Consider the following 13,498-nt stretch of genomic DNA (forward strand, 5'->3'; position numbering starts at 1 on the left):
AGATATCATAAGGGACAGAATAGAACTGTGTGGGTCATGCCATGACTATAGTGGAGAACAGACCCAATTTTTCATTGGAACTTCGGGATGTATGTGTGTATCTAACTAACTATATATCTATCTACTTGTAAATATGGCTTTTTACTATTTGTGTACAGTTGAAAAGCATTTGTTGAATGCTTTCATCTCTTACTTTTCAGTTGATGTTTCATGCTCTTGTTAGTTGCCTTAATAATCCTTCCGATTTTACATACACCATGGGTGATCCAAAAGTATCCTTCCAATTCAGTTTTTCTATCGTAAACTAGTTAGTTTAATTTAGGCAGTACATTTAAAACATAATGTGTGATCTTTGGAGTGCCAGTCACATCCTTTTCAGTTAATGTAAATGAGGAGCTGATATGCAACTACTAATCACAAAATATGGAGAGGTTTTTGTCAGTTGTTAATTTATATACCACTTAAATGTCAAATTGGCTTTTAAGTGGCTTACAACTATTCAAACATCCATAATTATTTAAAATACACAATAATATTAAAGGATCCTTAATTAAAATATACAATAACACAAAAAATTAAAAGCAAATAGTACAATGTACATGTTCCTAATTGGTTTTTACTTCTTCAGGAGTTTTCTTCAGATAAAGAATGTGAACATTTACATTCCTTAAGATCTATGAGGAAAAATAATCAACATTATTCAGACTCTAGTTTTGACAAAAGCGTGACAATGCTGAGTGAGAATGGTATTAACAGGAAACATTTTACAAGGTAATAACTTTTTCTACTTCTTGCAGATATGTTTGTAAGATCATTTTATGTTCTACCTGTATTACTTGTAGCCTAGTTTATTAAGTCCTACACTCTTAAGTACCAGAGTTTTTTTATACACGTGCTGTGCTCCCCGCAGAGTAAATTAGTGCTTAAAATCTAACTGCATGTAGAGCACCTCACATTGCCAAAACTTAAGTGGGCCCAGTTATGCTGATTGCTATTTGTATTCCATGCCTTGGAAATTGTCTTCTTGAGTGAATTTGTCCTTTGGTCATTGTTAGAGAAAATTGTGGTGTAGAAACTACAGCTTTTCTGAGGTGGATTTCAACTAAAGTTCTTGGTTGAATTGCTTGAGGATGATGGCACAGGTTTATATACTTTAAGATTTAAATACCGTATTTTTCGCCCTATAGGACGCACTTTTCCCCCTCCAAAAATGAAGGGGAAATGTGTGTGCGTCCTATGGGGCGAGTGCGGGGTTTCGCTGAAGCCTGGAGAGCGAGGGGGGTCAGTGCGCACCGACCCCTCTCACTCTCCAGGCTTCAGGAAGGTATCCGCAAGTCGCGCAACTCTCCTACAGCTAGCAGAGAGCTTGCCTGCACCCAGAAGCTTGGGGCGTGCTGAGCTCAGCACGCCCCAGGCTACCAGCTTCATGCAGCTCTCCGCTAGCCGTGGGAGAGCTGCGTGAGGTCGCACAGCTCTTGCGGATAGAAGCCTGTTCTGGGGCCGGGGGAAGCTCGGGCTTCCCCAGCCCCGCACCTGGGGGGGAAAATTTTTTTTTCTTTATTCCCCCCCCCCAAAAAAAACCTAGGTGCGTCCTATGGGGCGAAAAATACAGTATTCACATCTTGGACTTCTTGAATGATCGTACGTTTCTACTACCATCATGTGAAAAGATTATCTCTTTTAGGGTTTCCTGTTAACTAAGTATTGTGTATATGACATATATTGTGTATATGGACAGGCAGCCACTCCATTGACATATGGTGGGCCTTGGCTTATGATGCACCAGTGAATTCTGCCCCATTTTGCTCCTCCCAGCTAGCACTGAAAAGTAACCACAATCCATGGTGAAGTTAGGATTGTAGTTTGTTTCAATGCAACAAACCACATTAAGTAAGCCCAAGAACAAATCTTTGCTACAGAATGTGTTCAAACATAATTCTAAGCCAGAGATGGTGGTTTGTTTCGTAAAGCCAGGAGAAGCGATTGACTTGATTCATTCATGCGGTAAGCAATGGTTTATGACTATCACATGAGAATTTGGCCAATGCCAAGCAAATTGACTGTAAGCAATATGAACTAGAACATGTATTTATTTAAAATATTTCACTTTTCAGTGGCCAATCAATATTTTACAAGTAGTTTACTAAATAGTAAAAAGTGCAAATGTGAAAGAAATAAAACATAAGAGCACATGATAAAAACTTGCAGCATCTTAGAAGAAATAAAAAATTAGGTTTAAAAGCCTGAAGGAAGGGGAGGTTGTTGTCTGGTACTAAATTTACAGCAAAGTAGGAGCTAGGCAAGCTTCAGGTTATCTCCTGTTTGCCACTCACCTTGCTTCCAGTGGTGAGGGTATCTGGAGAAAGGTATCAGGTCTAATTCTTGACACACAGGCAGATGGATCCAGGAATAGACTTCTTAGTAGATACTGGTTTGTTAGTTGGGTAGAGCTTTTAAATAAGTACCTTGCATTTTGAACTGAAGTTTTATGTAATAGGGAGCAAATTCAAACTGTGTGATTATTATCCTACCTCCTGGTTCCTTTTAGCAGTCTTTAACAGCTGTGTCCTCCACTAACTGGAACTTTCAGATGTCTTCAAAGGCCCCATAAAAGAGCATGTTGCAGTAAATCATATCTGGAATTTACTGGAGAATTAATAATTGAGGCCAAGATGTATCTACTCTGGAGAGTCTGTAACTGGTGCTGTCCAAAATACTGTACTTTACATGCGACTGGAGTACTGGATGGCAATAATGGATTTATAATCATCCTCAAACTACACACCTGATTCTTGTGGAATAGGGCAACCCACTCTAGAACTGAATGAACACAGTCTCTCTGAACATATGAACCAGCCACCAATAGTTCCTACACCTTGGCAGAATAGAACTTCATTGAAAAGAAATTGCAGTGTAGCTATTATATCAGTGAAAACTATTAAAATGTTTTACATTTAAAATGCATTATTTATAATAATAATAATAATTTTTTATTTATACCCCGCCCTCCCCAGCCAAGGCCGGGCTCAGAGCGGCTTACAAGCAATAATAAAAACAAGATGAATGATTACAACTTAAAAACAGAAATAAAATACAACATTAAAATAATGGAACATTAAAATATTAAAATGTACCCTCATCGCAGGAGGAAAAGGAAAAGAAAGGGGGGAAAAAGAGAGGGAGGGAATCAAATTGGCTCCAAGCCAAAGGCCAGGCGGAACAACTCTGTCTTACAGGCCCTGCGGAAAGAAATCAGATCCTGCAGGGCCCTGGTCTCATGAGGCAGAGCGTTCCACCAGGCCGGAGCCAGAGTTGAAAAGGCCCTGGCTCTGGTTGAAGCCAATCTAACTTCCTTAGGGCCTGGGACCACTAGGGTGTTGTTATTTATGGACCTTGAGGCTCTCCGTGGGGCATACCAGGAGAGGCGGTCCCGTAGGTACGAGGGTCCTAGGCCGTGAAGGGCTTTAAAGGTCAAAATCAGCACCTTAAATCTGACCCTGTACTCCACCGGGAGCCAGTGCAGCTTGAAAAGCACTGGGTGAATATGCTCCCATGGCAGAGACCCCGTGAGGAGCCTCGCTGCAGCATTCTGTACCCGCTGGAGTTTCTGGGACAGCTTCAAGGGCAGCCCCGCATAGAGCGAATTACAGTAGTCAGGCCTGGAGATGACCGTCGCATGGATCACTGTGGCCAGGTCGGGGCGGGAAAGTTAAGGGACCAACTGCTTGATGCGGCGAAGGTGGGAAAATGTCGCCTTGGCTGTTGCTGTAACTTGCGCCTCCATGGAAAGGGAGGCGTCTAGGATTACACCCAAACTCTTAACGGAAGGCAATGGCACTAATTGGGCCCCCGCAAGAGAAGGGAGTTGGTCCCTCATCCCCATGCCATCCCGACCTAGCCATAGGACCTCTGTCTTCGAAGGATTTAGTTTCAATCGGCTCCCACGAAACCATCCAGCCACAGCTTCCAAACATCTGGTCAGTGTGTTCGGGGCCGAGTCAGTGTGGCCATCCATCAGCAGATAGAGCTGAGTGTCATCAGCATATTGGTGACAGCCCAGCCCAAAGCTCCGGATAATCTGGGCAAGGGGGCGCATAAAGATATTAAAAAGCATTGGGGAGAGAAATTGCGCCCTGCGGCACTCCACACACCAAGGAGTGGCGCGATGACATTTCCCTCCCTAGTGCCACCCTCTGTCCCCGACCAGAGATAAAAGAGCACAACCAGTTACGGGCTATGCCCTGTATCCCCACGTCTGTGAGGCGGTCGTCCAGAAGATCATGATCGACCATGTCAAAGGCTGCTGACAAATCTAAAAGGATCAGCAGTCCTGACCCGCCTCGATCCAGTTGTCTACGGAGATCATCTGTTAGGGCAACCAGAGCCGTCTCCGTCCCAAAACCAGGACGGAAACCGGACTGAAATGGATCTAATGCCGATGTTTCCTCCAGAAACCTACCAAGCTGTTCAGCAACCGCTCTCTCAATTACCTTACCCAGGTATGGAAGATTTGAAACTGGGCGGCAATTGGATAGGTCTAAGGGATCTATGAGGGGACGCAGGTGGCGCTGTGGGTTAAAGCCTCAGCGCCTAGGACTTGCCGATCGAAAGGTCGGCGGTTCGAATCCCTGCGGCGGAGTGCGCTCCCGCTGCTCGGTCCCAGCGCCTGCCAACCTAGCAGTTCGAAAGCACCTCCAGGTGCAAGTAGATAAATAGGGACCGCTTACCAGCGGGAAGGTAAACGGCGTTTCCGTGTGCGGCTCTGGCTCGCCAGAGCAGCGATGTCACGCTGGCCACGTGACCCGGAAGTGTCTCCGGACAGCGCTGGCCCCTGGCCTCTTAAGTGAGATGGGCGCACAACCCCAGAGTCTGTCAAGACTGGCCCGTACGGGCAGGGGTACCTTTACCTTTACCTTTAAGGGATCTAATGAAGTTTTTTTTATCACATGAGTATTTATGTACTAAATACCCCAGAATTATACTGCAGCTTGTGGAGGGCAATCTCCACAGTTAACACAGCAATGTAGTAAGACTGGAAAAATACAAGTAATTTTGGTACTAGCGTGCAAAGCCCCAAACATCTTAGGACCAGGGTATCTTAAAGAGCACCTCACTCCCTATAGGCTGCCTAGGTCATAGAGCTTCAGGGCTGACCTTTTGGTGGTGGATCCCACTCTAGATATCATATTTATTTTTACTCAGAAGATAGCATTTAGCATAGTAGCCCATGCATTATGCTACCCTTCTAGCAGAGGCAACACCCATTGGTGGAGGTGAGAAGATTCTGATACTGGGTTTTGGCATACCATTAAAAAAAAAAATTATTTTAATCATTTCTGGGGTGTTGATTTTATCTGATTAATTTTAATATTCCGTGTTTTTAATGTTTGCTTTTCTACTAATCATGTAGAGATCTATGGTTATAAGCAATTTTAAAAACTCACTTTTTTTTTTAAAAAAAGAAAGGCTTAGTGTCCAAGCAACATTACATTTTAAAATGATTTTGGCACTACCTTTTGTTAACTTGAGCTTTTAGAATTGATCTTTTTATAACTGAAAATTGAACAAATAAAAAGGATTTCATAAACTAAGCAAATTCAAATTCTCAAGAGTGCCAGTCCTTATGAAGCTAAAACATTCCCTCAAGCTTTGCATAAGTACAAATTTTCCTTTTGGGTGGTGGGAGAGAACAAAAATATCCTAGTGAGAACTGAGCTGGTGGATGGGTGAAAATGGGAGTATTCTGGAAAAAGAACATATTTGGAACCCTAAAGAGTTGCAGGTCCCAGAGTTCAACTCAGTTCCAGTACTGAGCCAAATGAAAATTGGTGAAGTCTTAACTTTGAATCTATTTGTTTCTGTGCAGGCAGCTGGCTAGACAACAAGCAGATAAAAAGAATGAAGATTGTGAATATGGTAAATCTAGTAAAATACAAATCTTGTGAATTATAGAAACGTAGAGTTGTAAAATGATCCAGTGCACCACTGATACCATTCAACCTCCTAGCCTGGGGAAGGTTGACATTTGTGTACCTTTGTAGTGGAAGGACATTCCATAGTTTTCATAGGCACTGTGTTCTGCTGTAGCAAGAATGATCTGACCTAAAACTTTGCCACTTATCAATACCTATTGCTCCTTTTGTATTTTTAGAGATAGGGTAAATGAATGTGCCCCTTCAGGCACCATTTCAGAGGACCCCTCTACCATTGGTAGAGGGTGGCTTGCAGAGGTGACAGGGCAGCTGTAACAAGGTGAATGGGTCAGGATAACACTTTTGAACAAGGGGAGTTTCAGATATGTTAGAGTTGATGCTAAATTTTAATGTTTTATTTTGGTAATGAGAGCCAATTGCTCCTGGATTTTATTTTACTTTGCTCCCAGAAATACTGCATCTAAACATCAGTTTTGAAAAACCTCACAGAAATACATGATTGACATCATAAGAAGTACCTAGGACTACTGCATAAATACTAAACTTATTTGTGAAACAATTCTCAATGCCAAAGAATAATGCGTAAAAATCTGTTCTTTATGTAAGCCAACAGACTAATGAAAAGAATGTTTGTTTGTTTGAAAACATAGGAACTGTAGTTCGTGTCACTAGGTCTTTGAAAACAGGAATAAATTCGAAGTCTGGTGAACATGTTGCAGAAGAAAATGGGGATGTTGAAGTCCGCCGCAGTTGCAGAATTAGGCGAAGCCGCTTTAGTACTATGAACCAGTCCGTTTTGTTTGACAAGCTTATTACAAAGTAAGGACTTTTTATAGTGTCAAAATGCCTTGAGAAAGCATTTTCTTGAACAACTGTGGTGGAAATGAAAATTTTGTGAAACATGGTATTTCCCCACTTTTAATTTCTGATTGCAGCTTCTTGTATTATACTGGATAGCTCTATAACTACAGGAGTAACTTCAGGGATTAAAATATTCTGTAGTGGAAAGATGGGACTTAATAGTTATGTTGAGTGTACATGTGGCTATGCATAGTAGCTTGTTTATGTTGTTTACTGGAGTGTTTATATTGTTACTATAGTCATAAAACTTGTTGCTAAAATTCAGTTTAAAAGATCCTGCCCTCTGTCAACCAACCAGGTTTATATTGTAAGTTCAATATTACTATTGTTATCATTAAGCTTACAATATAAACATGGCAGACGAAACTGGGTGGGAATTTTTATTGAATTTTACTATTTTGTTGTTGTCATGTTCCATTATTACCATACAGTGGTGCCTCGCAAGACGAAATTAATTTGTTCCGCAAGCCTTTTCGTCTTGCGATTTTTTCGTCTTGCGAAGCACGGTTTCCCATAGGAATGCATTGAAAATCAATCAATGCGTTCCTATGGAAACCGCCTTCAGACCAGGTCCGGGGACAGTCTGTCCCCCGACCTCTTCTGAAGGCCGGGGGGGGGGACGAAAGTCTTTGCTCCCCCCCCCCCGCCCGCCTTCCCGGGACAGCGGAGACTTCTCCGCTGTCCCGGGGCGATCTTAAAATGCTGGCCCCCGGGACAGCGGAGACTTTAAAAATGCGATTTTAAAATGCTGGCGGGCGGCAGCGAACCCTTCGCTGCCGCCCGCCAGCATTTTAAAAACCCCGGGACAGCGGAGGACTTCTCCGCTGTCCCGAGGCGATTTAAAAGCCCCCGGGAAGGCAGGCAGGGGGGACAAAGACTTTTGCCCCCCGCCCGCCTTCAGAAGAGGTCCAGAGGGCTCTCCAAGCTGCGGATAGCAGCCTGCTGCCCCGCGGAAGGGGCGCTCTGCTTAAGAGCGCCCCTCGCGCGGGGCAGACATTCGCAGCTTGGGGAGCCCTGCAGGAATGTCTGCCCCGCGCGAGGGGCGCTCTGCTTAAGAGCGCCCCTTGCGCGGGGCAGCAGGCTGCTATCCGCAGCATAGGCGGGAACTCTTCTGAAGGCTGGCGGGGGAGAAGGGCTTTTCTTCCCACCGCCAGCCTTCAGAACAGCCTTCTGAATGTTGGCGGTGGGGAGGAAAACCTTCCTCCCACCGCAAGTCTTCAAGACAGGTCCGGGAACAGAGGAGAAGCGCTGCGCACCTTCCCCTCTGTTCCCGGACCTGTCCTGAAGGCTTGCGGTGGGAGGAGGGCTTTCCTCCCCACCGCCAACATTCAGAATGCTGTTCTGAATGTTGGCGGTGGGGAGGAAAAACCCTCCTCCCACCGCAAGCCCCGGGAAGAGAGGAGAAGCCCTTCGCGCCTTGTCCTCTGTTCCCGGACCTCCCACCGCAAGCCTTAGGACAGGTCCGGGAAAGAGGAGAAGGCGCGCTGCGCTTCCCCGCTGTCCCCGGAGATTTCCCTATGGGCTTTCGTCTTGCGAAGCAAGCCCATAGGGAAATTCGTCTTGCAAAGCCGCTAAAAATCGGAAAACCCTTTCGTCTTGCGGGTTTTTCGTTTAGCGAGGCATTCGTCTTGCGGGGCACCACTGTATATTTTTATTGTTGTGAAATGTCCTGATGCCAAATATGATGAAGAATAGTATAGAGGCACTCAAAATATGAGTAAAACTTTTAGTTCAACCTTAATGCTAAATAAAAATAAACATTCATTAACGCCTATGGATTCATGCTCTGATTTCCCACTCAACCAGCAACTGCTTCAATGGTTTCTTAGTTTTGTTGTAAGATAGGGTGTTATCTTTGTGATTTGTGCTTGAATAATAGAAAGTTCTGCTATTTCACTTTCAGGTGGGACTGTAGTGAAATTCTTTTATCTTGCTACCATTCATTTCAAACCTTGCACATATATATATATAGAGAGAGAGAGAGCTAGTTTCATATTCCCATAACCTGTTAGCACAGCACTGCAGCTTGCTCTGTTTAACTGATTTGTGTTTTAAAATAATTTTCATGTTGTGTTTGATTACATCTTGCACTTTGTCAAGCACTGCAGAAGCCGTACTACAAAAAATGGATGATATGAAGAAAATGCGTCGGCGACGAATGCTGGATTTGGAGGATCTTGGAGTGTTTAATGATGGAGAAGAGGTACATGTATATACAGATTGTGTAAAAGAATAATTTTTTGCTATTATTCTTTCTTTGTTAAATATGTATTTTGCAATTTTAACTTCAGCTTTGCTTACACCCTGAGCAAGAGGGATGGAGATAGAAAGCTTAAACATTTATTCCATAGTGTTTTGCTACTTTTATTGAGCTGGCCTTAAAGTTGATAGATTCATTGCATATATGATACGTGTCATGGGATGACTTGAATTACATGTTTTCACTTGTTATTATTAGGAAAACCTTAATGTGTACTCAAGAGGAAAACCAAAAAGAGCAATCCAAAGGATTGATGAAGAAACCACTGATAACCAAGATGGAAGTGCAGGTTATTGTGCTACTTTTAACTTTTTAGAGCTATATTCTGTTTTATTATTTTAATACAATGCAGTACAATTTCAGCATACTTTTAGGTTTTGAGTGGGTGAAATAGTATACTTCAATAGGATAAAAATTATGCTTCATTTTGGAACCTTCCCCCCCCCCCAAATGTTTTTATTGTTTTTCAGTAAAACAAAATACAAATTAGACCAACGTAACTTGTATACACAATGGGGAACCTTTTTTGTTTATAGAAACATCCTTCACCTTAGACATTTAGAAAATGACATGTGGAGATGGTAGTTAATTACTCCAAAAATCCATTAGTTTGTAGTCCTAAACTCACAAAATTTATTGGGATTTCTGAGGAGATGCTATTACAGCAGGCATCCTCACCCTTCGGCCCTCCAGATCTTTTAGACTACAATTCCCATCATCCCTGACCACTGGCCCTGTTAGCAAGGGATCATGGGAATTGTAGGCCAAAACCTCTGGAGAGCCAAAGGTCGGGGATGCCTGTATTACAATCTCTTAAAATAACAAATTGTAATAGCTTTTACTGTAGTGAAGCTGTTATTCCTAGTCCAAGACTGGCAGTGTCTAACTGCACTTACAGCCCCAGAATCTGTTGTAAGTCAAGTAAGTTTCTTTCTTTAAGCTAAAGAGAATTCTGTTATTTAGAATCTTCAGAAGAAGGTGAAGACCATGAAGATGGAGAAGATAATCAAAAGCGTTACGACCTTAGACAGCGGAAAACAGTTGTGCATTATCAGGCCTCACCAGAAAGTAGGTGTCCACTATACCATCTTTCCCTGGAGTTTATTTACCCTTGCATATTATATTTGGAAAGCCTCGTTATTTTGGTATATCAACCTCTGTTTTGTTTTTGCTTTGTTTTGGCTGTCTTTACGTTTTGCCACACAATTATACATGTTTTCACTAGGTGACTACCAGAAAATCTTGCAGTTTGAATGATTGAGAAATCTTGTCCCAAAAATGAAAACACAAACTTAGTTCATGTTAGAACTAAACTTAACATATAAGTCCGTGATATTCCCAAATTCTGACATTTTATATTCTCATCAATTTATATGTAAGGGAAAACATGTAACTGTTCTTACTTTGGTGTTTGTTAATAGAACCAAGGCACCAGAGGAAGCCCAAATTGTTTTATCCAGATGCTGCTTCTCCAGTGAGACGAAGATTTTCCTTCAGTCCTGTGGGATCAAGGAGTCCTTATTGTAAGAAGATTAACAGGTTTGTTGATTTGTTGTGTATTAGTGCTCCAGTATTATCAGTGCATGAATGTTTTCTCTCCTCCTGACTTACTCAACAGCTTGGCTATATGGTTTCAAATCAGCTGCACTTTCCTTCAGTTGTACTTGCTGTTATGACTTCTTCATCTATAGCAAATTGTGTAGAGCAAGGGTGGCCAACTTCCAAGAGAGTGCGTTCTACTCACAGAGTTAAAAACTGGCAGTGATCTACCCCCTTTTGGGGGGTTCAGGTCAGAGTTTTTTAGCTTCTTTCGGGGGGGAGCCTGTGATCTACTACCAAACACATCTGCATGCAGCTTACCCACTTTGCTGATACATGGAATAATTTGGATGCCTTAACTGGCCGTGTAAATTAATTGTGCAATTTTTCACAGTGACTACTTAACAGGTTTTGTCTTCCAATTAAAACAGACGAAAACATGCAATTCACAATAGTGATTCTACATCTTCATCTTCTTCTGATGACGAGCAACGCTTTGAAAGGCGTAGGAAACGAAGTCGGAGCAAAGCATTAAGCAGGTATCCTGCAACTTTTGGACTCAGAATAACAATGTACATATTATACGTTATTATCTAGCTCAGTGGTTCCCAAACATTTTCTCAGTAGACCACCTAAAAATTGCTGAGGGTCTTGGCAGACTACTTTTTCTGCCTATTGTGGCAGTTGTAATGTGTTGTGCTAGATCAGGGTTTCCCAAACTTTGACCTTCAGCTGTTTTTTTGTACTACAACTCCCATCGTTCCTAGCTAGCAGGACCAATGGGCAGGGATGATAGGAATTGTAATAATAATAATTTTTAATTTATACCCCACCCTCCCCAGCCAAGTCCGGGCTGAGGGCGGCTAACAAGCAATAATAAAAACAAGTTGAATGAATACAACTTAAAAACAAGATTAAAATACAACATTAAAATATTGAAACATTAAAATATTAAAATGCAGCCTCATCACAGGAAGAAAAAGGAAAAAGAAAGAGGGGGCGGGGAGGGAATCAAATTGGCTCCAAGCCAAAGGCCAGGTGGAACAACTCTGTCTTACAGGCCCTGCGGAACGAAATCAGATCCTGCAGGGCCCTGGTCTCATGAGGCAGAGCGTTCCACCAGGCTGGAGCCAGTGTTGAAAAGGCCCTGGCTCTGGTTGAAGCTAATCTAACTTCCTTTGGGCCCGGGACCACTAGGGTGTTGCTATTTATGGACCTTGATGCTCTCTGTGGGGCATACCGGAGGTGCAAATTTGGGAACCCGTGTACTAGATGCTGCATGATTTTTAATGTTACGTTTACAGGCACACCACAAACCACCTGAATTTAACTTAAAATCACAGTTTGGGAGTCCCTGATCTGGATACTAGATGATTAAAACATTGTTAATGAGAAACCTAGAGAATTCTGGTTCCTCAGATTAAATAATTTGTTCAGAGGAGACACAGGACTGGATTTGACTTAATAATTGCACTAGCATGAGGCAGGACAATGAGTCATGCTAGTTCAACTGGGCTTCCCCCTCCCCTGCACCCTTTGAAATCAGTGTTTGGGGGGGGCAGAATAAAGTGTGGGGGAAGGAGAAGAGAGATTGTTCCGTCTGGCAAGCAGAAATGCTTTCACGGACAGAATGATTGTACAGCATTGAATTTCACTCACAATATTCATAACAACTGTTTTATGTTTAGCTAATGTAGGTTCTACAGTATTTTACAGATAGTATGGAGTAGATTTCTAATTTTAAATTACATCTCGTGGTACTTTTGCTAATTTAAAGGCAACCCCATTTCCATGTTTCAATATGAACTTCTTCCTTTTCTATTACTTAAAACAACTCTTCATTCTCAAATTAGGTGCCTTCCACTAAACTTTAGGAAAGATGAGTTGAAGGGAATCCACAAGGATCGAATGAAAATTGGAGCAAGCCTGGCTGATGTTGATCCAATGCAAATAGATTCTTCAGTGAGTGTTTAATTTCCTAGCACATTTTGTTATTGACCACTCTCTTAAAATAAGCACATCTTTTCAAGTTTTGCTGATTAACCTGAATGAGAGCTGTGTAGCTGTTTTGTTCATTTAAGTACCCATTATTTTTTTAAAAAGATTTAAGTAAGAAGGTTTAATTATTCACTTCTGTGTTTTGTTGACCTTCATTTGTTAATTCTGCTTCTCCTTCTTAGATCCAGTTTGATAGTGTGGGTGGACTATCTAGCCATATTTCAGCTTTAAAGGAGATGGTGGTTTTCCCACTACTTTATCCAGAAGTGTTTGAGAGATTCAAAATTCAGCCTCCAAGGTAGGAAGTAAACATTTTGTTTGCAGGATGTCAGTGAACTTACCCCAATTGTAAACTTTCATCTTCTCTTCATGATTGCTAATGGTTTTTTTAGCCTGCCCTCCACACAAGATTACTTTTTGCATAGTTAATGCCTTTTGCATAGATGTAGCATGTTCATACATTTTTTTCAACACAATGCCAGCAGAATGCAAGTTGCTTTTTTAAATGGGGAGAGAGGAATATTGAAATGAATTGTTGGTGGGACCCAGAAGAGGGGGAGGGGATGAAATCTCTCTTAGGCAGACAGAAACTCATAAGCATATTTAATGAGGTTAGCTTAAATTATATTATGATTAGGTAAAGTATGATATACTTTTGAAAATTATGAAACATTCTACTAACCAAAATACTGCAATTTCATACTTTTAATAGGGGCTGCCTCTTCTATGGTCCGCCGGGTACTGGAAAAACGCTTGTTGCCAGGGCACTTGCTAATGAGTGTAGTAAAGGTGATAGAAGAGTAGCATTTTTCATGAGAAAAGGTGCTGACTGCCTCAGTAAATGGGTGGGAGAATCTGAACGACAGCTTCGTTTATTATTTGATCAGGTAATTATACTTTTATCTTA

At 42.0% G+C, this 13,498-nt stretch overlaps 1 protein-coding gene across 2 annotated transcripts in view; it reads left to right on the plus strand.

Moving 5' to 3' along the window:
- Nucleotides 1-13,498, plus strand: part of ATAD2 (ATPase family AAA domain containing 2) — a 33,483-nt gene that overhangs the window by 3,333 nt on the left and 16,652 nt on the right. For both annotated transcript variants that reach the window (XM_083748989.1, XM_083748988.1), the window contains exons 2-12: nt 629-771; nt 5,867-5,916; nt 6,584-6,752; nt 8,895-8,997; nt 9,253-9,343; nt 10,018-10,122; nt 10,476-10,593; nt 11,025-11,132; nt 12,447-12,555; nt 12,774-12,889; nt 13,304-13,478. In XM_083748989.1, the coding sequence (XP_083605115.1) occupies nt 677-771; nt 5,867-5,916; nt 6,584-6,752; nt 8,895-8,997; nt 9,253-9,343; nt 10,018-10,122; nt 10,476-10,593; nt 11,025-11,132; nt 12,447-12,555; nt 12,774-12,889; nt 13,304-13,478 (1,239 nt within the window). In that variant the 5' untranslated portion in view covers nt 629-676. The remainder of the gene's footprint in view (nt 1-628; nt 772-5,866; nt 5,917-6,583; nt 6,753-8,894; nt 8,998-9,252; nt 9,344-10,017; nt 10,123-10,475; nt 10,594-11,024; nt 11,133-12,446; nt 12,556-12,773; nt 12,890-13,303; nt 13,479-13,498) is intronic.

This window comes from Podarcis gaigeae (genome assembly GCF_964106915.1).
Source record: "Podarcis gaigeae genome assembly, chromosome: 7".
In the NCBI taxonomy this organism is placed as follows: Eukaryota; Metazoa; Chordata; class Lepidosauria; order Squamata; family Lacertidae; genus Podarcis; species Podarcis gaigeae.